General features: G+C 30.3%; 1 protein-coding gene and 1 long non-coding RNA gene across 11 annotated transcripts; one reads left to right on the forward strand and one right to left on the reverse strand.

The window, feature by feature from the left end:
- Positions 1–11895: 11895 nt before the first annotated feature.
- Positions 11896–15338, reverse strand: LOC124942809. 3 transcript variants are annotated; one of them, XR_007099749.1, is made up of 8 exons: positions 15222–15338; positions 14986–15049; positions 14830–14907; positions 14415–14531; positions 12915–12968; positions 12760–12812; positions 12484–12537; positions 11896–12404 (listed from the first exon to the last, which is right to left on the reverse strand). It is a non-coding gene; the product is annotated as an uncharacterized LOC124942809 (long non-coding RNA). The 3 variants fall into 3 exon arrangements; XR_007099751.1 differs by having other exon boundaries at positions 12915–12999; XR_007099750.1 differs by having other exon boundaries at positions 15258–15300.
- Positions 15339–19439: 4101 nt separating this feature from the next.
- LOC124942768 lies at positions 19440–26561 on the forward strand. Of its 8 annotated transcripts, none has more exons than XM_047483323.1 (6): positions 19440–20030; positions 20840–20944; positions 21847–21897; positions 21988–22067; positions 25542–26077; positions 26338–26561. In XM_047483323.1, the coding sequence occupies exons 3-6, from the start codon at positions 21860–21862 to the stop codon at positions 26395–26397; spliced, it is 714 nt and encodes a 237-aa protein (XP_047339279.1). In that variant the 5' UTR covers positions 19440–20030; positions 20840–20944; positions 21847–21859; the 3' UTR covers positions 26398–26561. The 8 variants fall into 8 exon arrangements, 3 of the variants coding, with proteins under 3 accessions (XP_047339279.1, XP_047339280.1, XP_047339278.1); XM_047483324.1 differs by having other exon boundaries at positions 19440–19645; XR_007099745.1 differs by having other exon boundaries at positions 19440–20944; positions 25673–26077.
- Positions 26562–26862: the final 301 nt, after the last annotated feature.

Here is a 26862-nt window from a genome sequence, read left to right on the forward strand (position 1 = left end):
GAGAGAAATGTAAGGTAAATGATTTAATTAAATCGACATTAAGTTAGACTCTAGTTTAGCCTATCATTTTGATTCATCATCTCATTCGAGATTCGAGAGGAAGGTAAGTAATGAGACAAATACTATCAAGGAGTCGAATAAACGTTTTAAGATATCAATCATTTTTAGACGTTACACTAATTAATTAGGTAAATTAATTTTGAAAATATTATTTATTTGACATATGTTTATTTATTTTATATTCATTTATAAAACGAATTATAATTCTCTTAGTTAAATTTAGTTTTAAAATGCTTAGTTGTGATTAAAAGCATAAAAAAATAATGTTTTTAAATGAGGTTATTATTAAATCAAAATTTGAATATCTTCTTAACCAATCTCTTTAATTAATTAAAGTTTTATTAGATAAAAACTTTAATAAAAAATAGTTAAAACTCCGTAGCATTTTTAAATAAATAAATAATCTATGTCACTAATTTAATATCGAATTTCAGAGAATTGAGAGATTTGCTAATTAACTTAAGATAGTCGGTAGTCAAAACTCATAATTTGTTAAAACTCTGTAGTTAAATTAGTGATATTATTATTTTATTAATTTATTTATAAATAACACGTAAATAATTTTAGATTAAGTTAAATAAACAAAATGAAAAAATAATTAAACGAGAAATAATTAATTAAGGAAAAGTGATGTGATAAACTTAAGAGAATAACTTTAAATTAATACGACATAGTTTTAAAGATATAGTGTGTACAAAACTATGTTGAGTAATTTATCTTTGCGTAGGTACAGATCTAAGGAAGTATGTTTTTCGGATGCAGTCTGAAGCAATCGCGAATAGACGTCGTCTAATTACATCAGACGTGGTCTGAAGTAATGCGCGTAGTCAGACGTCGTTTGAACTTCTTAGACGTGGTCTAAAGAAGAAGCGTAGTCAGACGTCGTCTGAACTTCTTAGACGTGGTTTAAAGAAGAAGCATAGTCATACGTCGTCTGAACTTCTTAGACGTGGTCTAAAGAAGAAGCATAGTTAGACGTCGTCTGAACTTCTTAGACGTTGTCTAAATAAGAAGCGTAGCCCGACGTCGTCTGAACTTCTTAGACGTGGTCGAAAGAAGAAGCGTAGCCAGACGTCGTCTGAACTTCTTAGACGTGGTCTAAAGAAGAAACCTAGTCAGACGTCGTCTGAACTTCTTAGACGTGGTCTAAAGAAGAAGCGTAGTCAAACGTCGTCTGAACTTCTTGTATGTGGTCTAAAGAAGAAGCGTAGTCAGACATCGTCTGAACTTCTTGGACGTGGTCTAAAATAGAAGCATAGTCAGAAGTCGTTTGAACTTCTTAGACGTGGTCTAAAGAAGAAGCGTAGTCAGACATCGTCTAAACTTCTTAGACGTGATCTAAAGAAGAAGCGTAGTTGGACGTCGTCCGAATTCTTAGACGTGGTCTAAGGAAGAAGCATAGTCAGACATCGTCTGAACTTCTTAGACGTGGTTTAAAGAAGCGCGTAGTTAGACGTCGTCCGACTTAATCAAACGTCTTAAGAAGCGTCTTATACATAAGGCCAACTGATCTCAACAAATGAACGACTACCACGTACGCTATTATCATTCAAACTGTCCTCGTTGTACCCTTCCAATACAACACGATCTTAGAGAATATTTGGCGCACTATCAGTCTGTTACGGCCACGATCCCAATGCACATGCTATGCTGTACTATCGTACTATTGGCGGTCTTCCAACGATACATGACACGTGTCCAAAAGGAAGATTCGACCGTTGGTGCTTTTTCAAGTATAAATAGCATCCCAAGGACAACGGACGAAACTCTCAGTTACTCTAACACTCTAAGTTACACTTGCTCTTGCTATCTGATCATCTGAATCTCTCAAGTTCAAGTGCGAATTAACTAATCACGTTGTGAACTATCTATAATCCATATAATGTCTTTTCTATGTGAAATCTCAATATTGTAAGTTGAATAGAGGTTGTTTTATTCAATATAGAGTTAGCTAGAAGTTCAGAAACAGGCAGTAGTTAAGTCTTGTGTTTTTTGACTGGGTTTGTATAGTGTTATTCTATACCAATCAAAGACTTTTAGTGAATATCCTTCCGGGTGTGGAAGAATGGGTGACGTAGGAGTTTTATCTTCGAACATCCATAAAACTCCTTGTGTTCTTTACTTTCTATTGTTTGCATTCATTTATCTGACGCTTCAAATCCAGTTAATTGTTTCGCACTTGAACTTGTTCAAGAGCTTGCGAAAATTTACGAAGAATAAAAACAGATATTAATTTTTCACAGAATTAATGTCGAATCAAAAGTTGAAAGTTGTTAACTATAGTCGACACCGATCCTAACAAATAATAAGTTAATTGTGTTTGAAATCGTGAAGACAAAACAAATTTCAATTATAAAGGCTTAAAAGAATATGATTTAAATGAGTTAGGGTTTAAGGTTATGTTGTTTGAAAAGGACCTGAATGGATTTAAACAAAATTAAATTTATTTAAAAAAATTATTTGTTTTAAATATCTAATTCAAACATTGATTTAGATGAAATATATTATATATATATATATATTAACAAATTTAATGATGTTTTCATTCCATAGTTATTTTCAAATAGGCTCAATAAAATTTGATTTTTAAGAAAACAAATAAAGGTTAGTTTGAATTAGTTTGAATGTTGTTAGCTTACTATTTGGTTTAGTATGATCTCCAATTATTAACAAAAAAAAAAAAAAAAAGAGTAACAATTCAATCAAAAAGGATGTTTTAGAAAATTGAGTTCTTTGATTTTGCCAATTTTAGAAATACTTTTTTTTTCTGAATATGAATTTAGATTTGCATATGTTTATGTAGACATATCTATATCTAATAGAGGAAAAAGAGGAATAGCACACAAATTTATAAGCAAATTTTGTTGAACATAGTTATTATTTACATGTTTGTTTTGGTCAATGTTCCAATTTTGTATACAAGGTTTTAAGTGATACCATTAATTACTTGATGAACATATTCATTCAAGTCTTTCACCATGTTGTAGTAGTTGTTGCCAAATCATAAGCATACTCCTAAATCCAACAAAAATTAATTGTGATTTTTTTACAAATATATCAAATAGATATGCAAACAAAAAATATATATAAACTGAAGATTGTGACTATTTTCATATACTTCATTACCTGCCGAATGACATTCACAGTCGTTGACGTCGGTTTACTAAATTTCAATTGGTTACTAAATTGAATATAGGTACCGAAAGTTAATTAATTTGCTTTCGGCATTCATTCCCTATTTTATTTGATTTTTCGTAATTTTATTTATCTAAACTCTTAAGCACATCAAGTTATTTTGTGAGAATTAAGATTATGTTTAATGTTATAATGTATATGATTGTGTTTTATTATACAAAAGAAGTGTATATGTATGTTTGTGTTTGATGATTATAAGAATGTGTGTAAAGTTTGATTGTAATGATTTGTTGGGATTGTATAATGTTTTAAGAATATTAAATGTGTTAAATTAATGTTGTTCAAGATTATTAGAAAGTGAGACATCCATTAATTTAACAGTTAATGAAGTGGTAATACCGAAAGCTTAACCATTAACTTTTGGTAATAATCTTCAAACCGAAAGTTTCTTAAAAAGCTTTTGGTATTACCACTACATAATTTGTTAATTTAATTGGTGTTTCACTTTCTAATCTAGACTCCTAACTAAGGTAATCAAAGTTGTGTTATTTTTTAAGAATAAGGATTGTGTTTAATGTTATAATGTATATGATTGTGTTTGATTATAATATAAAGAATTGTATATGTATTTTGTGTTTGATGATCATATGAATGTGTGTAATGTTTGATAGAATGTGTTGCGATTGTGTGATGTTTTAAGGATACTTCTTGTGTTAAATTATTGTTGTTCAAGGTTATTAGAAAGTGAAAGTCCTATTAATTTATCAATTTATAAAGTAGTAATACCGAAAGATTTAAGTATATTTTTCGGTAATAATATTCAAAACCGAGAGATTTACACAAATCTCTCGGTTTTCTCTATTTTAAAATTAATTTTATATTTGTCAAAACCGAGAAATTTAGACATATCTCTCTAAATCTAAAATGATCAAAACCGAGAGATATGTCTAAATCTCTCGGAATTAAGGAATTGATCAAAATCGAAAGTTTTCATATATCTCTCGTAATTAATCAAATTATCAAAACTGAGAGTTCTGATATAACTCTCAGTAATGACCTATTTAAATTTTAAAAAAACTTCTTCTCTTCTTCTTTCTGCCCGCTTTCTTTTCCTTTCTCTCTCCCCACTTCATTCCGCCTGCACCGCCCGAAGACGATGCCGCCTCCGCTTGAATATCTGCCGCCACCACCGCGCCTCCGCCCTCCGCCTGCATTTCATGGTCAGATTAGTTTAAATTTTGGTTAGATGTTATATATTTAGGTTAATTAATGTTAGATTATGTTTGGTTTATTTATGTTAGATTAAGTTATATGTTATATATTTAGGTTGATTTTGTTGGATTCATGTTAGATTAGGTTGATTAATGTTAGATTGGGTTATATGTTATATATTAGGTTGATTTGGTTAATTTAATGGATATTTGGTTAGATTAATGGATATTTAGTTTGATTGATGTTTGACTAGGTTTGATTAATGTTAAAAATTGGTTTATATTGAGTTTGATTTAAGTTATATTTTGGTTAGATTTATGGATATTTGGTTTGATTGATGTTTTATTAGGTTTGATTAATGTTAAAAATTGGTTTATATTGAGTTTGATTGAAGTTATATCTTGGTTAGATTTATGGATATTTGGTTAGATTTATGGATAGTAGGTTTGATTGATGGTTAATATGTTATATATTGATGTTGATTTATGTTATATATTAGGTTTGATTTATGGTTAATATTTTATATATTGAGTTTGATTTATATTAGTTTTTGGTTAGATTTATGGATATTTGGTTAGATTTATGGATATTAGGTTTGATTTATTGTTAATATGTTATATATTGATGTTGATTTATGTTATACATTAGGTTTGATTTATTGTTAATATGTTATATATTGAGTTTGATTTAGGTTATATTTTGGTTAGATTAATGGATATTTGGTTTGAATTATGTAAGATAAATGTAAGCATAATTTAGATAATGCTAAATAATAATAATGTGGGTTGTTTTCCATCTTATTAAAAAGATGGAAGTACCCGATAAAACTTGGATGACCTTACGTCAAGATCATCCAGATTACGAGGAAGGGGTTGACCCCTCAACCATCTCACACCGTCTGCTAAAGTGGAAGGCATTAAGTGCTGACCAATTAGATTCAATTTGGTTTGCTATGACGGTGATAATTACTTAATTTATACATTAATCATTTAATAATTTTTTATAACATTTGAACATTTTATTTTTTAGGATCCGTTCGAGAGTACTAATGGTTCTATTGATCAACATCGAGCGACCGGATTGACACACGCTAGACAGATATGGGATCGGAGGCACTCTGATTTGAACATGGATTATATCCGGGTTCATCAAGGAGACGAGGCAACGGTACTTGATAATCCCCACGAGACTATGATCCAGTTGATTGAGAGTTCGTGTGTAGGAACCATTACTTCACGGATAAATTTAAGGTAAGGTTTTATAATTCAAATAAAATTTGATATCAATTACTCTAACTTCATTTTTATTTCAAATGCAGAGAAACAATCGTACCAATGTTGTTCATGAATAAACTGAAATCCCCACATCATACTGGAAGTAGACCGTTTTCACAAGTGGAAGAAGAGTTCGTGTGTACATTATTTCAAATAACTTAATATAAAGAATGTTATTAATTTTATAAATCATTTATTTCAACATACGCTTGAAATAGGACAGACCCCCTTTATCGTTGAAGTTTTCAAGAGGACCTGTACCCCGAAACCTACGAAAGAAAACCCCAACCCGATCCTGGACGAACGAGCGCAAGAGAAAATTGTAAGTTAGTTGAATTTAAATAAATTATATATAGCTAGCTTATTTATTATAGAAATGGAAATTTATTTCAAATATGCAAGCAGAGATGCAGGAAGTAAAAAGCAACGAACCAGATATCTCTGACTTCGACTTGACGGAGAGAGTGTTCGGACGCTAAATGCATGGGATAGTGATCGATATGGGATCCGGCGTCCGACCCACATTCTTTTGAGAGGATTGTCGGAGTGACAACAATTCTCAACGATCCACTGATCGATTGTTGGAGGAGAATGAAAAACTAAAGGAAGATGTGAGAACTATGGTGATGACAATGGAGGAAATTCAAATGAGGAATATGGAAAGAGCTGAAACGATCAGTGAAATGGAAATGAGGGATAGAGAAAGAGCAGAAAGGGAGAGTCAAAGGGAGAGTGAAATCGAAGTAGAAAAGAATGGAGAAATATGAAGAATAAATTGACTTCTTAATGATGCAGTATCAACCCCCCCCTCCCCCAGCTAGTTCTAGTTAGTAGTACGTTTTGATTGGGTACGTTTTGATTAGTAGTACATTTTATTTTGTTTCGACTGATAACATGTTTATGGATGATTGGGTACATTTTGATTCGACTGATAACAAGTTGTTTGAATGATTGGTTTGGTTTAGAATTTTGGAACTATAATGATCATTTGGTTTATGAATGTTATTGTATATATATGTATTGGTTTGGCTAAACAAGTTTTTGTTGTGCACAAAACGATCTGCCTATTTTGTACATTTTATATGGGAATACTGAAAGTTATATAGAAAACTCTTGGTTTTTCTTTTGAGAAAAACCGAGAGTTATATAAAAAAAACTCTCGGTTTTCTCTTTAAAAAAACGAGAGTTATTTGGAAAACTCTCGAATTTTTCCTTGTAAGAAAATCCAAGAATTATTTGACAAACTCTCGGGTTTATTTGAAAGGGAAAAACTGAGAGTTTTTTAAATAACTCTCGATTTTTTTCTATGGTATCTAAATCGAGAAATTTACAAAATCTTTCGGTAAACACCCAATTAGATTTACCGAGAGTGGCAATAACGACGAATGCCGAGAGTCTTTCAAACTCTCAGTATTATGGCTATACCGAAATATATATGGTCATTACTTATAGATTATATTCTCGTTAATAAACCCCTTTTCACTAGTAGAATGAACATAAATAGATCATATAGAAGCGAAAATCAAAAAACTTCCTTATAGCAGACATACATGCAATCAAAAGAAAACTATGAGTTTTGGTTGAGAATTCTTACCTCTTGTGAGCCTAGTCTTAGAGATATTCATCAAAAGCCGATTAAAATCACTATAAGCACGGATTTATGTTGCAACCTGATTCTTTATTTTAAATTGAGATAGTTTGAATTATTTATGTGTTTATATTCATCAACTGCTTGAAGTCAGACTTGTCTTTACATATATTTCTTGATTCGAAGACTTGTTGGTTGTAATTGTCAGTAAGTCGGAAATACTCGACCTCACCCTTACACAAAGTTTGAATAACTCTTGATTTAATAAAATGAATATCTAAGTTATAGAAATATGTGTACGTCTAAAAAATCGACCTCTCTCTCGAGAATGTTATTACTCGAATCGTCGGTCAATTAGCTTCATGTTTTACCTTCTTATTGAAATTTAGAAAACATGGGATAAGGAACTGAAATAGTACGCTAAGCTCAAGTCATTTTAAATGATTTTAGTCGATTATTTTGTTACATTTCTTAACTTACATTCCTTTCGAATCTCATATAAACGAGGTGAGAAAATAGCTTATTCGGGAGCTGACTAACAAAAATTGAGATGAAGAATTAAAATAGAACTTAACAAAACTAATATATTTTGGCACTAATACATTTGGAGAAACTAAGAAATAAAAATTTAAAATTATGTTTGGGTTAAGTGAATAGTTACATGTGGGAAACGATCTTGAACGAAAAATAACGATGAATTAGATCTCAGACGAGACTTCTTGAGCAAAAAAAACATATGCTCAAGAATTGCAAACCCAAAGAAAATAAAGATGAATTAGGGATTGTCTTGGGATTGACCTCGATTTCATTTTTTTTAGTTGAAACTAGGGGTGGGTCGGTATTACATTAAAGTATATCCTTAGTCGGTACGGTATACCTTAATATTGTATCCATACCTTATACCTTACCAGGGGTGTAAATGAGCCAAGCCAAGTTCGAACTAGCCCTGGCTCGAGTTCGAATCGACTCGTTTTTTATTGTCTCGGCTTGAGCTTAAGCTCGATCGAGCTTTTAATATTAAGCTCGAACTCAACTCAATCATATAATCATATACTCGAGTTCGGCTCGAAAGGCTAGAAAGACTCGAATTTAAATATATTTAAATATTAATTTCTTATATTAAAAAAAATAACTGAACAAGATTTAGGATTTTACCGGAGCGAGATTTAGGTCTTCGAAACGAGATATAAGTTTGTTGAAGAAGTATCACTGGAAAGTTTTTTGAGTCTTTTGCAAAATGGATGTGGAAATCGTATATTGTAATTGAGATAAACTTGAAAACATATTAGACTCTATTAGGTTTATTTTGAAAAATAAAATACTTTATAGTGAAATAAAAATAATTTTATATCTTATAAAATATAATATATATTGACATTGCATATATTAAATAATATTATAATATAACTTGATTTTTTAATTTGATTTTTAATAATTATGTTTAAGTAATTAAATTAATATCAAATTTATTTATTCCCTTAGAAGTATTATATAATATATATTTTTTTAATTTATAAATATTATTCTAGTATATCTTGATATACCAAAATATTAAAAATCTCATACTTTTTAAATATCAATAATTTTGGTATCGATATCATAAGTAATAAGTCCATAAATAGTCTTATAGGTTTCAAATTTTGATTAAAAAATATAATATAATAAAAAAATGATTAGGCTCGAAAAAGCTCGACTCGAATTCGATTTTGACCGAACTCGAATCGAGCTTTGACCGAGCGGCTCACAAGCGACTCGCGAGCAACTCGGCTCATTTACACCCCTATACCTACCTTACCGAAAATTTTGGTATACAAAAAATTCATAATTTTATTTTACCTTAATTTCCGTACGATATACCTTTTATACCTAAAAAACATATTAACATTAAAAAAAAGTATCTTAGGAATTGAATAATATTTCAGTATAATTATATTTTGTTATTATTCAAAAATATTATATTTTTATGATTAAATTAATATAAAATTTATTTAATTATTTCCTAATATATTATATATTTTCTAATTTATAAATATTATTTCGGTATATTTCGATATACCAAAATTTTAAATATATCATATTTTTACGTACCAATAATTTCGGTATCGGTATCATGCCTTACTTTTTTTCGATATACCTTAAAAATCGTTATTTTTGATATATTACGGTACGATATTTTTTCAACTAGAAATTCTCGTTCGATATTCTCTCCATAGATCAATCTGACAAGCCTGTTTTTGGCCCAAGTCATCCATTCAGCCCAAAGGCATGTACCGTTGGCTAACAGAAATCAGGCCCATATCCTGTCAACCAGTCTTTCCTTATCCATGCCTAGAACCGAAACCTGGTCCCAAACCCATTAAATGGCTCATTGGCCTTATGTCCAATTTATTTTATTTTATTTTCATTTCAGTTATTTATTTTATATTTAAAATGTCTTGAATAAATTTTAAAATTAAAATTATATTATTGATCCAAAACTAATTTTCTCACTCCTTTTAAAACATGCTTGATTTATTTAAAATATTTATTTCTCATTTGTGTCCACGATTGAACTATAAAATTATAAAAATATATTGGTTAATTTATTGTAATTATAAAATTAATTTATAAATATAATAAATTTTAATTTCCAATTTGGTGAATTTATTTTCTTAGTTTTCTTATAATATTCAGAAGATTAATCTATTTAATTAAAATATTTATTATTATCCTTAAATTATTATTACAATAAATAAGTTATCCTTAAACTTTAAGTTTTAGGATTTATGTTAGAAATTTGTATCAGATTAATAATTGAAAAAAATAAACAGAAAATAAGTGTAAAATTATTTTCTAAAAATGACTAAAATATTAATAGTAGAGACCATTTTAACGGGCACGTGAGACCTAACGTCGATGTTATTTCTCACGTGTATCTAAAACAACGAATCTCTAAGAATCTCTTTTTCAAGGGCGTTATTGTTATATACGCTAAAATATATTTTTCTTCTAATTTTGTGAAAAAATTAGGTGACGACTCTTAATCAAAGTCTTCATGCATTTTTCTGTTCAACAAGATAGTGTGAGAACTAGAAGTTCAGACATGTAAATGTTAAAACTTGTGATCTAAGTGCGTTTGTGTAGCGTCTATACAAATCAAAGTCTTCTAGTGGAATCCTTCTGGAAACAGAAGGGGTGACGTAGGTGTTTTTATCTCTGAACATTCATAAAATTTGTGTTGTCTTTTCATTACTTCATTCATTTTATATCTGCCGCTTCAAATTCTACAAGCATTTTCCGCACTTGAAACCATTCGAGAGTTTGCTACAATTTGTCCAAGAATAGAAACAGATTTTCAATCCTTAACATGATTAAAATCGCATTTAAGTGAAAATTATAACAACAGTATTCAACTTCTCATTCTACTGTTGTCTTCTATCCTAATAAGTGGTACTAGAGCATGTTTTCTATTCTTAAGCTACTGCAGATATCTGAATCATGTCTTACCTAAACAAGATTTCAATGTTCTCAAAGGAAGAACATGATGACTATAAGATCAGAATGCAAACACATCTAGAGACACAAGATGATGACATTGAAAAAAAAATATTACAAATTAATTGATTAAGCGTCGGTAATATTGATTTAAGCGTCGCCAAAAGTCTATTTAATTTTAAAAAAAAATGTTTTATATATTTTTTTTTACAATTTCTTAATTTTTTTTAACTAATCATTAGGAAAGACATTTAAAATTATTGAGAAACATAAATACTCTTAACAATATTATTTCATAAAATCAATCTTAACTAACATATAACAAAAGACATATTTGTTGTATACTAAAATAAATCCATAAAAGGTATAAACAACCACTACTCCAAGACAAAGACAATTTTGTCATATTTGTTCAAGACGTAAAGAATAATATGTTTGGCAAGGTTATGTTCGTTCGGTTTGTGACCAACATGTTTGTGGAAGGAAGGAGATGGTCTCTAGAGTCATTGAATATGAATTTTAAAAACAAAATTTTTATAAAAATATCACCAACACTTATTCTTGCGCCGCCATAAGCAGGATGGACACAAGTTATAACGACGCTTAATTTAAGATAAAAGTCTTTTAATTTCTAACAATTCTTTTAAATTATAATATTGATTTTTTTACAAATTTATCTGAATAGTTTTATTATTATTTTTAAATTAAGTAATTATTAAAAAAAATCATACATTTTTAAGTATAACAAAATTAACATCAATTATCTCAACAAAATTATATATTAAAATTAAATAAAAACTGGAAATGGACGATTTTCATATACTCAGTCTTCTTCTTAGACCTCCACTACAATTATGTATATGAATATTATTTTTAAGATAAGAAATTAAATAAAAAAGTATATTGATGTGAATTAAATAAATATAGACAAAATTGTAAAAAAAAAAACACGGTTGTTATGGTCCACATTTCTTCTTTTTTGCCGTTGATAACTCGAGGATAAATACTTTAGTCAGCCATCAATACCATCAAAAGAAAAAACCAAATACAAATGATTAACAAAAGAAAATATGCTCTAATATTTCAGACAATGTAAAAGAAATGCGTAGTAACGAAAGAATAAAGGCATGCTTACTTACATTTATACCGTGAATCCTGAGGGAGTAGAATCGATAAACAATATCTGTCAATAAATAAACTCCAAATAGGCATACAATTCTAAAATATTTTAAACTTAATTAGCAAAATATGGCATGAAAAACAGATTAAGAATTAAATTAACTTACACAGTCATTAAGGAACCAAACCAACCAAAACCATTCCATTAATCGATACTATCTTCGCACAACCAGACGGATATCTTAAAGATGTAACCTATTAGAAATATAAAAGGATCTTCACATACTGAATTCAAGAATAGTCATCGTGATGCAAGATTTTTAGGTGACTCACATAACCACAAGTTCCAACTTTCTCCAGTCTATCAGGTCCAGCAAAATAATCAATTATGGTTCTTGATCAAGTTTAAAAAAAAAGACGAATAACTGAAGGCTCACCTGAAGTCTGTCGAGATCACATAACACAGACACTATGAGTGAGCAATTGAGCTGAGAACCAATAATCAACATTCTAATGGAGACACTAGTGTGGGTTCTTTTTATCTATTCATTAAGTTCATAATCAGAAAGGAAAAGGAGACAAATGACATTTTTTTCATCAAATAATGAAAAGAAATCTTACCAACATCAATAGTCATGCTCGAGGTATAACAAATGACAGAACATATGGGATAACCTAAAAGAAGCAAAACCATATAAAACCATTAAGTTACATATATAGAGATGAACAATCTTTTTGTTACTTTTTCTAATAATAATACGAATAATGTCTATCCTCTATACCAAGACCAAGCAAAAGTTTGACAGGCATTTGTATTATTGATGGCTTAATGCCTCAAAAGAATTTAAAAAACATAATAAATAGATAACGATAAGAGTTAAACATCAAAAGTTTCACCTTCAATCTTGTTAACTACAAGCCATACCACAATGTGATGGTCCTCTGCAATTCTGAATGAACAAGGGGAAATAAAACAATGGGGTTTCATTCCTTAATATGTTTTATTTCATATGAGCCTAGTTTACAAATGGAAACATAATCAGTAAACAAACCAGGCAGCCAAAACACCGGGGTTGGTCGTGGTTGAAAATTATTGAATCACAAAGCTGGTCCATAGAAATGAAGAACACAATGAGCCTGAAGTAACATAGGAAATCCAAGACAGAAAAGTGACTCAATGCTAGTTCTCCTTTTATTCCCCCCAAAAAATAGATAAGTACTAACTTTTCAAAAAATATATATGGAAGGAGCTAAACACCTCAGTCAGATTTTTTTTTAATAAACTACAGATATAGGTTGCAGAAACCTAAAAGAACAAATAGTTATGATATTTGACATTCCAATTCTAAACTACCTGATAATACAGTTTCAGAATCAATATGTACTTGCAAGAGAGATCCACACTTCTCTTAAAATGGTCACAAGAGCCCTAAAAGGCTTTATATGGGTAGCTTAACAAACACTCTTGAAAATCAATCTGTTCTGGAGCAAAAGTAATGATGTCATTGGTTAACCTTAAAGAATCCATACACTTTTTCTTACATTATATCCAAGAGACTAAACATGCAATAAAATCAATATAGATAAATAGATGATAGGAAAGTGGTTAGGGCCTGTAGCCAGAAGATTAGAGCATACAGCTATAATGATATATATGTATTTTGTTAATGCAAACACAACTATTGCCTGAAACTCATACTGAAATTAGAAATTACTTCATCCATCACCTTCAAGGCTCTCAAAATAGAATTTAATTCATGGAAGAAAGAAAATAGCATCCTGTTCTATATTTATGCCATGGATTCAACCATTATTTAACTTTCTTCACTAATAAAATCAGTCATCGGCATTTATGAATTATATCAACTTTTCTTCATTTGTTGCAATATTGGCTCAACATTTATAATAGATTACTGAAGCCATTCATAGCCATCAAGTTAATCCCAAAAATTTACAACCTATAAAAAAAATACAGGAAATAAAACACAATGGGAAGGAGTGTGTATATATGTGAAAAACCCACAACAAAACTACCTTATCTTAATGCTAGAATGATTTCTCTTCTCCTTGACAGAAAGAATGAGGCTATGAACTCTAATGTTACGAACCAGCCTACAAATCTTTAATTTGTAAAAGGATTGCAGATGAGACGAGAATAGTCTAAACCTTGAGTGTGGATAAAACAGATTCAATTCATTACTCCAAATAATACATAATCTACTATTTATAAGATACTAACTCATTAAACTACTAACTTACTCTACTAATTACCATACTACCCCTATAATACTACTACTGTTACATCTAGTCAGATTCAAGTTCTATCTAGCAAGTAGCAACTCAAGAGTTCTTTCCGAGTATCCTAACTAGTTTCAATAGTTACTAGAACAAATCTTTGTAACGGTCCAATAAAATGGAAAATCATGTAACGAAAATAAACAAGTACACAACATTGTTAAGAAAGTTCCATGTCCCAAAAAGTAAGCAGACATACAAAAAAACTATGAATTTGGAACAAAAATTTGTAAGAGAAGTGCATTAAAAATTATCACCGTGTTAAAGAAGCATATCGCAACTTCATCGTAAGAACTATTAATAATCTAAGTCTTCAGCGCCTGAGTAACACAACTAATGGCAACATGAAAATGAGTTTCTTCACTTTCATTTTCCTGCATATAGTGTGAAAGAAACTTGCAGTTACAGTAACTCAGTTTATATTTCATAACAAGTTTTTTTCTTCATTAACATTGTTGTTTGTTCCAATGGATTGACTATTACAGTATCCTTGTGCATATAAAATTCCTAAAGTTGAGAACTGTGTTATATAATTTGGAATGCCATAACCATACAAAATGACTAGAGACATGCTTAACACTTCCAACAAAAACGCTAGAAGATTCATTTCACATTCCATATATGAATGTTTTTACACCCATGTACTTAAAGAGAGGGTTCTCGGTTCCTAACCCTTATACATGTGGTGCTAAACATTTTGGGAGAGGCGTCAATCAGATAAACCACCAGTTCTTTCTTTGCCTCGTTACCCTGTTTTTCAAATGTCAAAATGAAAAGAATCAACACATGAATGGAGAAAATCGCATCAAAGGATATCAAATAGACAACACAAAAGCATCAGCCACGAGAGCGAAGGCGAGCTTGGTTCCAGAGACCAGAAAGTTGCGGAAATCTGAAGGCGAGCAATAAACAGAATCAGCTTGAATAAAATTATTGGAAATGAAAACTGATGCAGGGTGTGCCCTCATCCTGTACAACTTATATGGTCTAATAATACGCTTAGATTCCAAGTAGATCTAACAGATAGAGACAAGATTATTGAGTTACCAGAGTCGATTGGTTACCTAAGGAAGCTACGTAGGTTGAGTGTTAGGGCTCACCTGAGAAACCTCTATCGTGTGGAAGATTAGAGGGATCCTAGAGAGAAGAGGAAATGAATGTAGTGTAAGAGCATAATGAAAATATTGAATAAAGAATACTAAAACAGATGAACATCTTGGTCAATTCTCTAATGATGTTTCATTACATTACTTGAGTTATGGTGAAGGATGACTAACAAATACATGATTAAAGAGTATGATTTCTACACTTACAGAATATAAAACCAAAACCAAAACAAAACAAATTTAATAAAATTTATTATTATAAAATTATACTTTAAAATTTATAGTACAAAAATATTAAATAATAACCTATTTTCTTTTATGAAACAATTGTAATTTTAAATAATTCATAAACAAATATTAAAAACCCAAAAATAATTTTGAAGTACGATGACATGGCTGGCAAGCTCAATATTAGAGTTGCAAGAATATTATTAGTTGTTTATTTTCTATTTGCTATATATTCCATTACAATCAAGAGGTATATTGCCAATAATTTGAAATTAGCCTATTTTGGAACCTGGATATGAATTTAAATTTGCAGATATTTATGTGGACGTATGCATATCTAATGGAAGAAAAGGATGAATAACACGCAAAATAAGCAAATTCCGTTGAACTTAATTATTATTTCCATGTTTGTTTTGCATAAAAGTTTCAATTTTGTATACAAGATTTTAAGTGATACCATTAATTACTTGATGATCCGTATTCATTCAAGTCTTTCACCATGTTGTAGTAGCTGTTGCCAAATCATAAGCATACCCATAAATCTAACAAGTTAATTGTGATTTTTTACAAATATATCAAATAGATGATGATGCAAACAAAAAATATATATAAACTTAAGATTTGTGATTGATTATTTTCATATACCTTACCTTATAAGCGAATTTGTTTTTAGCATCAAAATTATCCCAACCAAGTTTTTTTTTATTCTTCTTCATAACTTTGAGCCTTCAGTTGGGAAACCCTAAATGTAATAGATTATGTTTGGTGAGTGTTGTTATCATACCTTCATTAAAACCAGGTTTTGTGATTAGTTAAATGGTTTACTCTTAAATAATTGTATAAAAAAATAATTATTTATCTAAAGTTGTGGTGTTCTACTCATTAATCAAAATAAAGGGAAGGTTAGATGATGTGAATCGGCTTGCAGTGCAATAAAAAAAAAAATCTTAACTGTTTGATATTGGGTCCACTAAACTCAATTATGTTACGTATAAACTATATTTTGCTTTAGGTAAAGATGTAACCTTATATAGATTTGGACGAAACTCTATTAGAAAATTTGATGATATGTTGTTAAGTTTGTGCACAATAAAAATGATTGCAAGACTATATATACATCTTTATTTGTCAAACAATATTCGAAAGGATGTCCTAAAAGAGAGACAAGTGTTATTGGGTTATTGATAAAGTTAGAACAATTATGTATGGCAAAAAATTATTTGACGAAAATAAGTTATTTAATTTTTAATTGGTTTAATTACTATTTAAAATTTACATTTAGTACCAATAAGATAGGAGTATTTTAGTTGATAAGATTAGTACGTGATGATTGTGATTGGATAATTAAAATAATAATAATAATAATAATAATAATAATAATAATAATAATGTGATACAAAGGGAACAATATACATACACCGCCGTGATTTTAATAACTATGAATGCAAATTCTAAATGATGTTCATTTGATTTGTTTTAGCAGTCGAAGACAATAATATGATGTAACGTTTTTAGTGTAATAAGTTGTGGGAACTTTTTTGTAAGTATATTTTAAATTAAGGGCACTTTTGTAATTATTACTAACGTTTTAAAAATAATATTGGAGAGAAACTGTATTTCAAAACAAAAGATAATACAATCTCTGTTCGGACTCTTTGGTATAGTGTTCTTGAAAGAAAGATCAAGAATCAAGAATTTGGGATAAAAGCTTGTTCTTCTTCTTCTCTAATTTGCATTTTGTTTCTGTGTTTGTAGAAAATGGAGATTCTACCATTTTCTATGTCGTCGTTGCCCGATGATATTCTGGAAGACATATTCTCTCGGCTCGGTTATCCGTTAAAAATCTGCTCTGTTTAAAAGCGGTATGTAAATCTTGGTCGGTCATAATCAGTAGCCGCCGTTTCATCAAACTTCATATCAAGACATCCCTTCAAACCAAGACCAACCTTAATTTGTTCTTGAGGCACCAACACTATTATAGGGTGAACTTTTATTCAATACGCCGCGACATTCTTGATTTGGTAAATACAGATAATCCACCCATGAATATGAATGGTGGCTTATTTTGTGGCAGTAGTCACGGATGGATTGATTTGCTTGGCTAACGCAAGCAAGGGACACTGTTTATTTATGGAATCCTTCCACGAGAAAGTCTATGCAACTGCCTCACCCTCACCATCACCTGCCTCTGTCCAGCAGCGCTTACAATGGTTCTAGTTACCAATTTGGGTATGACGGCGATAGCGACGATTACAAAGTGATACGAATATCGGTGAGTGAAAATGATAAAAATGACAACATCTGTTATGACATGGAAGTTTATAGTTTAAGGTCAAACAAATGGCATAACGTAGATGATAATTTCCCTCACTGTCCAAATTTCGAGGGTAGAGACGCCATGGCTGGTGGCGCTCTGTTCTGGTTGTCAGATGACGTGGAAAATGAAGAAAGTTTGGTGGTGGTTTCCTTTGATCTCGGGACTGAGAAAGTCAGACTAATTCCAAGTCCTCAGTATACTGACTGATGTTCCATATAATATAGATCTCGACAATTTAGAAGAATCTTTATCGTTAACTTGTCGTTATGAATCTAACGCAGTGGACTGTTGGATCCTAAAGAAATACGGTAAGAAGAACGAATACTGGTTGAAGCTGATCTCATTGCCGCCAACCGAACCTACGACAGATGTAGCGTTCATGTCTGTCAAGCCTGTTGCTTATTCCAGATGTCTGACTAAAGTACTTCTGTGGATGGATTTCGATTCATTCGTTTGGTATAACATAGAACACCACTCAATTGAACATATTATGGTTAATTTGGTACCTATTTCTGAAGTACAGCCTTGCTTGGAAAGTCTAGTCTCAGTGGATGTAATAGCAGAAAATGTTATAGCAGCAGTGGATGTAGATGTTACAGAAGCAGCAGCAGCAGCAGCAGCAGCAGCAGCGGATGTAATGGCAGAAAATGTTACAGCAGCAGTGGATGTGGATGTAGATGTTACAACAGCAATATCAGAAGAAATTGTAACAAATGGTGAAATGAATTCATAAAGGAGATAATATGTGAGTACATTTAATAATAATATGACAGATAGTTAGAACATTTTGATGTGTTTAATTATGAACTCGAGATTTAATTACTTTTCTTCTTTGTCAGGTAAGAAGAAGGGAGATGATGGTGGAGTGCGGACAGGAGGTGAAATGATGCTTTGGTGGATACAGATGATTGATTTGATTGTGACTTTTGAATTAGAATGACTTGTAGAGTTCACTTTGTAAAGATTTAAGAACATTTTAGATTTAGACATTGATACATGTTATGCCTTCTATATTGTCAATTTCATATCCAGAGTTTTATTTCCTATTATTCACTACAATCTATGTTTCATTTGTCCATCTCCCAACCTTAGTAATTTATTTGAAAATGTTAATTTTTGTAATGATTTCTAAAACTGGTTCTAATAATACTCATCGTTATCTTTTCATTGTTGTCTACTATAATTAATATTGCTGTAGAGAGAAACTTGGACTGTCAAGACCGACCGTTGAAGTCACTATCTATATTGAATTTTTTTTTACAAATTAATTGATAAAGATTTTGTTTGATAACTGAAGATTATTTAATAGGAAAACCATTTATTAATTGGGTTATATAAATTGATGTTGTGTCTCCAAAGTTATGTGATTGTGCTTGGTCTGATTTTGATGATAGAATGTTAGCCCAAAAAGTTAAATTTGAGTTAGTACTTATAAGAGACCATGAACCTTATCCATGTAAACCTAGTCAACCCCAATAAACCTAGGCAACATTTCTACCTGAGTAGTCAGTCATAAGAGAACGTTCAAACTAGTCAAAACTAAAATTGTTTAAATTTATAGTAAGTGGGTACGTTTGATCAGTTTATTAACCAAAATACACATACATATACGCCGTTGACGTCGGTTGGTTTGATTGGTTCGGTTTGAACGGTTAGAAGATCGGTTTAATCGGTCGGTCGTTTGATCCATTGACACATTTATTAAAATAAATTAAATAATATATTGATCCATCCATCACGGCCGGCCGGCGTCGAAATTCCAGTCGAACTTCTTGTATTATAAATGAGAGAGAATCGCATTGCTCGCTCGTCATTTATCTGTACTCAATTGGAAGAGGTAGAGCTCTTTTTTATATAATTGACAAGGTATGCGATCAATCTTCTTCTTCTTCTTCTTCTTCAACCAATACAACTCCAGAAGAAGGGGTTAGAAATTCGATTTTATCAGTGTAAAGAGGAAGTGTGTAGATGCTAGAGTTGCAGAATTACCATCGATCATCCTCTAATTGAGCAACAAAATCGGTAATCTTAAATGATTTCAAACCTAGTTAGTCTGATTATATATAACCTTGTTCTTCTCCGCCGCGTAATTTATACATTGAGGAATGAATTAGAGAAATGAACCTCCCACAACGGGCCGGAGTGAACGAACCATCGGAGACCGAAACGAGGAGTTAGTTAGTTGTGTCTGAATTGGTAAAGTCTGTAGGTATCGGAATCAGGTAATTATAAAGCTGTTTGGGAAATTGTTTCTAGACCTAGCTAACTGCTTCTTTTGCTACTCTCTTCTCATATTGCTTGCACAAGAACAAAGGTTGTTTGTTCTCATTGATATTATAGAACCTCCACCAGGTTTTCAGTTTTGACTAATGGTGTTTCCTATGTTGTCCTGAATTTTTTGTCTTTCAATGATTTGCGCATAATTCAATTCTTAGTAGTCTAAGTCTCTTCTCTATAATAATAATGTTGATGAAAACCAAGGATAGTCTGCTTGCTTGGGTGAGAAGAGTCTGCCCATTTTTCTTTCTATGTTGGATTTTCATTTAGTTCACCTACAGAGTTTAAATGCATCAAGATCCTCTTTAAGATCCATTAAACTTTGAAAGGAGATGTTTTCGCTAGTGATACTAATTACCAAGGCTTCTTTCAGCTTCGACTTATTTTTGAGAATCAACTGCACCAAACTCAGACACTAGTTTAGATTATTATTATTATTATAAATCATAATTGTTCAATAAAATTCAATTTTAACTAGATGATATGTCCCCTTTTATATTAATTACTTTTTCTACGACTTTAGTAGTACAAATTTATGACTGGATTGATCGATACTTTCATGGATTTGCTTGATTCCAATGTATGGATATTAAGATTTCGTTGACAATTCAGTTCAATTAAGGAGTTCCTAAAATTTTGTTTGCCTATAAATCAACAAGAATATCAGATTTATAAGTGCGTGTTTGTCATGGTCGTCAACAAGAAGTTGAAAATTGAAGATACTTTTGATAATATGCGTGTTGTGTGTTTATAGGTTGTATTTCTTTTTCGGAAAAACCTGGAGAGAGCTACTGGGATAGTGGATCTAGGAGGCGTTAAGAAGATATGTGGCGATCCGAGTGGGCGATCAATTTTCCAGGTTGGTTGTTATTGTAACTTCTTTATTCATTGTGGGAATCCTTATATATTGCAATTTCCAACAATTTATTCTACTTAATTTGGTGTGTAATGTGTATGTAGGTCTAGTAGGAATGAGGAATATTTGTATTTCCCAGGACATTATTATGTTTGCTATTCTTACTTTTATGATGTGGTAAACAGAGGAGAACAACTATGTGTTAGTTTTTTATGCAAATTCTTCTTGTTCGGGAAAATTAAACATATAATCCCATTTGGAAACATTTTATAGAGCAGCTGAAACTGAGTTTGGACGCTAAAAATCAACAGATTTATGAATATTTATCTAATTAAGTCATGATCTCATATAATTGGATAAACAGAAAGGGTTTTCAAGGAAATTTTCAAAGTTGACTCTTCCAAATTCAGTTCCAGCTCTAGGATGTGTTTTCAAATGGCATTTAATGTATTTTCATGGTTAGGTCCTGTCATCCTCTAACTTCTATTCTATCTAATATTTTTAGAAATTGTCCAAATAACGTTGAGATGGTGTCTGAACTGAATTTGTAGATAACATATTAATACTTGTCATATTAGCTTCGGACTGAATCAACAAAGGTATTCCTCTGTATTTCAATTGTAATTTCTTCTTAGAAGCGTTGGAATGGTTTAATTGTTGTGACCTAAAATATTGTGCTTGTTTGAAATACTTGTTGGGTAGCCTTTGCTCTTTAAAGAATGTGAAGCAATATCTTGTTCTATATATCAATTGAATTTTCTCTAGGAATTTAGAGAATCATTAGCTGTAGTTTACTTACACCTTTTCTTTATTGAGTAAATACATGAACATATCATCCTTCCAAGAAGTTCTTTTACATATTACCAGTTCTTTTGCCCATGTTTAAATATAACACGTCTGTCTAGGTGATATCAAACAATGATGGTTCAACTGGCTATGCAACAAATATTTTTATGGTAGCATTTGATTGTCGTTTCACATTAGATAAAAAAAAAAAATCAGTATCATTCTTACATTTATTCTATTATATTTGAACATTAATGCAGGAGGCTTAGGAAGAGATGGAACCCATATAGGATAATTGTTTCACTTTTTGAAGAGGATCACAAGAGAGAGCATATCATTGGTAAGTAACACAATCAATGGTAAATTAGTAAACATGAAATGTAAATTAAGTTAGTTCTTTTCGATAAAATTTCCACCTTCATGGTCCACTTTAATTGTTTTTCTGAAAACTTGGACTCAACAGTGTGGAACATTGAACCAAATGCAAAAAGATGAATTCTAATAAAATATTTTAGGGATATTGAAGCTCCCTATCTCTCAAACTGCACAAATCTAGTAGTTTCCTTTTCAACTAACTATTTAATTTAATTGTTTTGTTTATAAAATTAACCTCTATCGTTGCAATTGATCAATTATTCTACAAATAATTGTTTTATATTCTAATTGTAAAGTAGTCAAACATGATATCAAAAGTTGTCAATGACTGTAATGTATGAACCAAATTCTCAGGTTTCAATACGTGTGTTCTTCTTCAGTTAGGTGAATTAGCTATACTAATCTTTCGTCTCTACTTGAATTTTCTCGTCCAATTACGACTCTACGGAGCGTTTCAATCGTGATATGAGATGTTGACAGGTGTAATTGGTCAAATCAGGACGAATAGGGCGAGAATTCGTTTCAGAAAGGTCAATACAACAATTTAGAAAGAGACAAAAATTCAACCATACTCCAATAGTCATCAGATTATGCAGTTGATCCTTTACGTTTTCAGATTATGTCAGTAAGAACTTTATACCATGCTTGTTTGATAGTTTGAAATTGATTTGAATTTTCAATTTTGTATTCACTGTTTTGAAATTAATTTCTTAGCTTGGTAAGTGTAAGATTTAATTTTAAACTAGTTTAATGAGTTAATAATTAGACAGTGCAAACTATTTTTGCAATTTGATATATATTGGATTTCAAATCATTAAAACAACTAATTACTCTTAGTTGTGAGGCTAGTTGGCTAATTTGTATCATTTGACATTATTGATTCTTTTTGTTGTTATATTTTGTTTGTGTTGATTTTAGTAATTTAGATGACTATTTGTATTCTTATTATGTGGTTTTATTGACTTCTTTTGTTGTTTGGTATATTTTGTGTTTAAATAGTAGTATAATGTGAAGATAATTATCTAATTTATATCTTTTTTGTTGATATTGTTGCAGGTTATTAATGAGTATTACGAATTTGGATGGGATAAGATATTTTTTTAATATGTAATTTGAATATAGTGTTTCAATAATAATAAATACAAAAGGATAACAGAGAAAGTCACTGCAGAGAAGGTTTTGACTGACTGAGCTCACTCGAGATAACTGCTAAGAGGATTCATCACCATTCTTGCTCAAAGATGTCGCCAGAGTTTGTTGCCAAAACTTCTTTCAACTTGTAGAAATTGCTTCTAATTCATTCATTGTAAACACTCTCCAATTGATAAATAATTAGTTTTTTTTGAGTGATTTTGTATCAATTGTTTTCTAAAATAATTAAAATTTGGAGTAATTTTAAATAAAATATAAATTAAAAATATTTAAAATTTATCTTTTTTTTTAATTTGTTGCAGAATTACAGGAACAACATATAAGTTAGCACAATTTGAAGGGTGAAGATTTAATTTATGAATTATTTTAAAAATCTTGATGGGTGATAATTTTGAGAAAATATGATGTTTTTGGTAAAAAAAAAAAAAAACTTCAATGATATTTAATATATAATGATAAAATATTATGTTTTTAATAATAAAATTTATTTTAATATTTTAGTTTTTGAATTGAATGGTATAATTGATAGAAAAAAAGTGAAATAATATTTTGTATTTTGAATCACTATGCTACAATATTATATGCTTAAAATGTAATATATTTATCTATATAACTTATATATTTATCTAAATGGGCTGCCTTTGGGGAGTGGGCTGCCCTAGTCCGAGGGCTTGTATGAATTACCATAGGGCCGGCCCGGGTTAATTAAACCTAAAACCGAATTTAATTTAATTTAATTATATATTATATAATTTATAATAAATAATATATTTATATAATATATAAGAATTTTCTCCTATTTATATTCTTTAAACCTAATTCCTTCCTATTTATAATCTCTAAACCTAATCAAATAATTCCTTATTCTTTTCTCTAAACCTCCACTCTAGCAGCCACCTCCTTTCCTAGTCTCTTAACCTAATCTTCATCTCTCAATTTCTTTTCATTATTAATTTTCTTCTTCTCTTTTTTAGACAACTTGTTTAATACACTTTTTCAACAATAGAAGGTGAAACTATCAAATCAAATCATCCATATTTATTTATACAATTCTAAGGTAATTCTACAAATTATTCATTCAAATTTACAAAAATACTGTTTTAGATAATTTATTTAAAAATTTTCAAATTTTGTTTTAATTATAATAGTTTGAATTCAAGATTAGTAAATAAATAAATTGAACATAAGTAAGAACTATGAAATATTGGATTGTATAGTTAAGGAAATAATATTTAATGAAATCTTTGTTTTTAATGCATTATCATGCTTTAAGCCATAAAAACCTAAAAGAAATGGTTGAAATAAAACAGTTAAAAAACAAATAAAGAATATAATAATTTTGGTGGCGCTTAAATTATTACCACAGCCTAGACAACCTTATAACTTTTATGGCCCTTCATTCGGCCACGGGAGACATGAAGTTGGCCAAATAATCCTAAAAATAAAAAATCAAATTAAGCCATCATTCTTTTTTTACTTTTTAATTCTACTTATTAGAATTTTATACCTAATCCTTCGTGAGTTCTTCTAAACTAGCCTCCAGGTACCTTTATAAATAATGTATTTATTTTAGAATGCTTTGTTGGCTTCTAAGTGATATTCTTCCATTCGTAGATGATGGTGCAATTACCTGGTGAGATTTTAGAAGAGATTCTTTGTCGATTGCCGGTTAAGGATCTGCTCCGCTTTAGATGTGTATCTAAATCCTGGCTTGCCCTAATCAACAGCCCCTATTTCGTCAAATTACATCTGAAACGGTCTGTTCAAACCAAGAGCAGCCTTAGCATCTACCTGATGAGTGGCATGTACTGTAAAGAGGTTTTTGATTTTCTTCGACCAGTGAATGTCGATTTACTTCCATTGAGTTTTCGGAATTATAGACTTGAGCCTAGAGGTTCCTGTAATGGTTTGCTTTGCATCTCAATGCGCCGTGACATTCGCAATGTCTTTTTATGGAATCCATCAACCGGAAAATCTATAAAACTGCCCTACGAATCTATTGATTTCCCAAAAAGAAGATTATACAATTGGTCGTGTGATTATCGAATTGCTTACGATAACACTAATGAAGATTACAAGGTGGTAAGAATTGGGGTTCTATATGGTAGAGGAAAAATTGTCGACTATGAAGTTAAGGTTTATAGTTTGAGACAAAATTCGTGGCGTAAGCTAGATAAGTTTGCTCACTATCCGATTTGGAAGAGCATTGGAGATTCCATAGCAGGTGGAGCTCTACACTGGATCTCCTCAAAGGAAGACTTGCTTGTTGCCTTTGATCTTGGGACAGAGATATTCAGAATAATTCCACAGCCGAAGTACCGCGATTCTTATGACTATATATATTTGGATAATTTAGAAGGATGTCTTTCTTTAAGTTGTCACTACAAATCATCAACTGTGGATTTGTTTTTGCTGAAGGAATATGGCGGGAAGAATGAACATTGGTTGAGATTGATTACACTGTCACCGTCAAGTTCTTTTAATAAGATTTATAGCCCTGTGAAACCTATATTTTATTCAAAGAGTGATAAACAAGTAGTGATTTCCTTGGGTTGTTCGAGGCTTATTTTGTATAATTTAGAAGAGAAGACAGTTGAGGAAGTTATGACTCATGGTGTGCTAGGAAGTGGATTAATCGACCTACACATCTGCCATGAAAGTCTCGTCTCTGTCGATGTTCCTATATGTAACCATTATATAAATGTCAAATTTGATTTACAAATTGGAATTTGGTTCTCTCTTTTAATCTTCATGTTTTTCTTTTGCAGAGTAATTATTCCTATAAAAGGGTTCATGCTGGTGCTACAATTCCTACTTTACAAGGTAGACTAATTTAAATTAATTGTTCATACTTTTCGACAATGGTGGATTGATATAAAGAAAGAGGATGTTTAGGAAATTTCCATTCTTTGTAACACCCTTTTTGTCATATTTATCTTTAGGAGATCATATTTAGAAACTCGATCCATACAAAAAAAAAAGATTTTCAAATATGTTTATTGTTGTGCTATACAACAATATTAATATGTTTTTTAGAAGCCTATTTGAATTTGAATTCAAAATTTGTTTGTTTTATTTGACAGGAGATAGGGGAATGGTTGAAGAAAGGAGACTATAAAATGGTTTATATTATTTTTTCTTAATATTCTTTTCTTACATTATTCAGGTCTTGCAACACCTTTCTTCTTTTTATTAAAAATTTTCAAATACTTTTATTATTTATTTTCTTATATAGTGATTTGTGACTCCCATAACTTCATATATTTAATGTATTGTTGGTTACATTCAATTCAATGACAATTGTATTGTGTAATATTTTAGTGGCACACATATGCTTCAAATCTATGATTTATGTGTCGATAAAAACTATTTTTGATTAGTTAAAATATAAAAATGCTTTTATTTTTATTAAATTTAAATTTTAAATATAAAATTACACTTTAATAATTATACTACAAAAATATTAAATAATAAATTATTTTCTATTATCAAACAATTGTTATTTAAATAATTCATACAAAAATATTAAAACCCAAAATAATTTTAAAGTGGGATGACTTGGCTGGCAACTCAATATTAGAGTTGCAAGAATATTTCAAAATTTTAAA

Source organism: Impatiens glandulifera, chromosome 6 (genome assembly GCF_907164915.1).
Source record: "Impatiens glandulifera chromosome 6, dImpGla2.1, whole genome shotgun sequence".
Taxonomy (NCBI): Eukaryota; Viridiplantae; Streptophyta; class Magnoliopsida; order Ericales; family Balsaminaceae; genus Impatiens; species Impatiens glandulifera.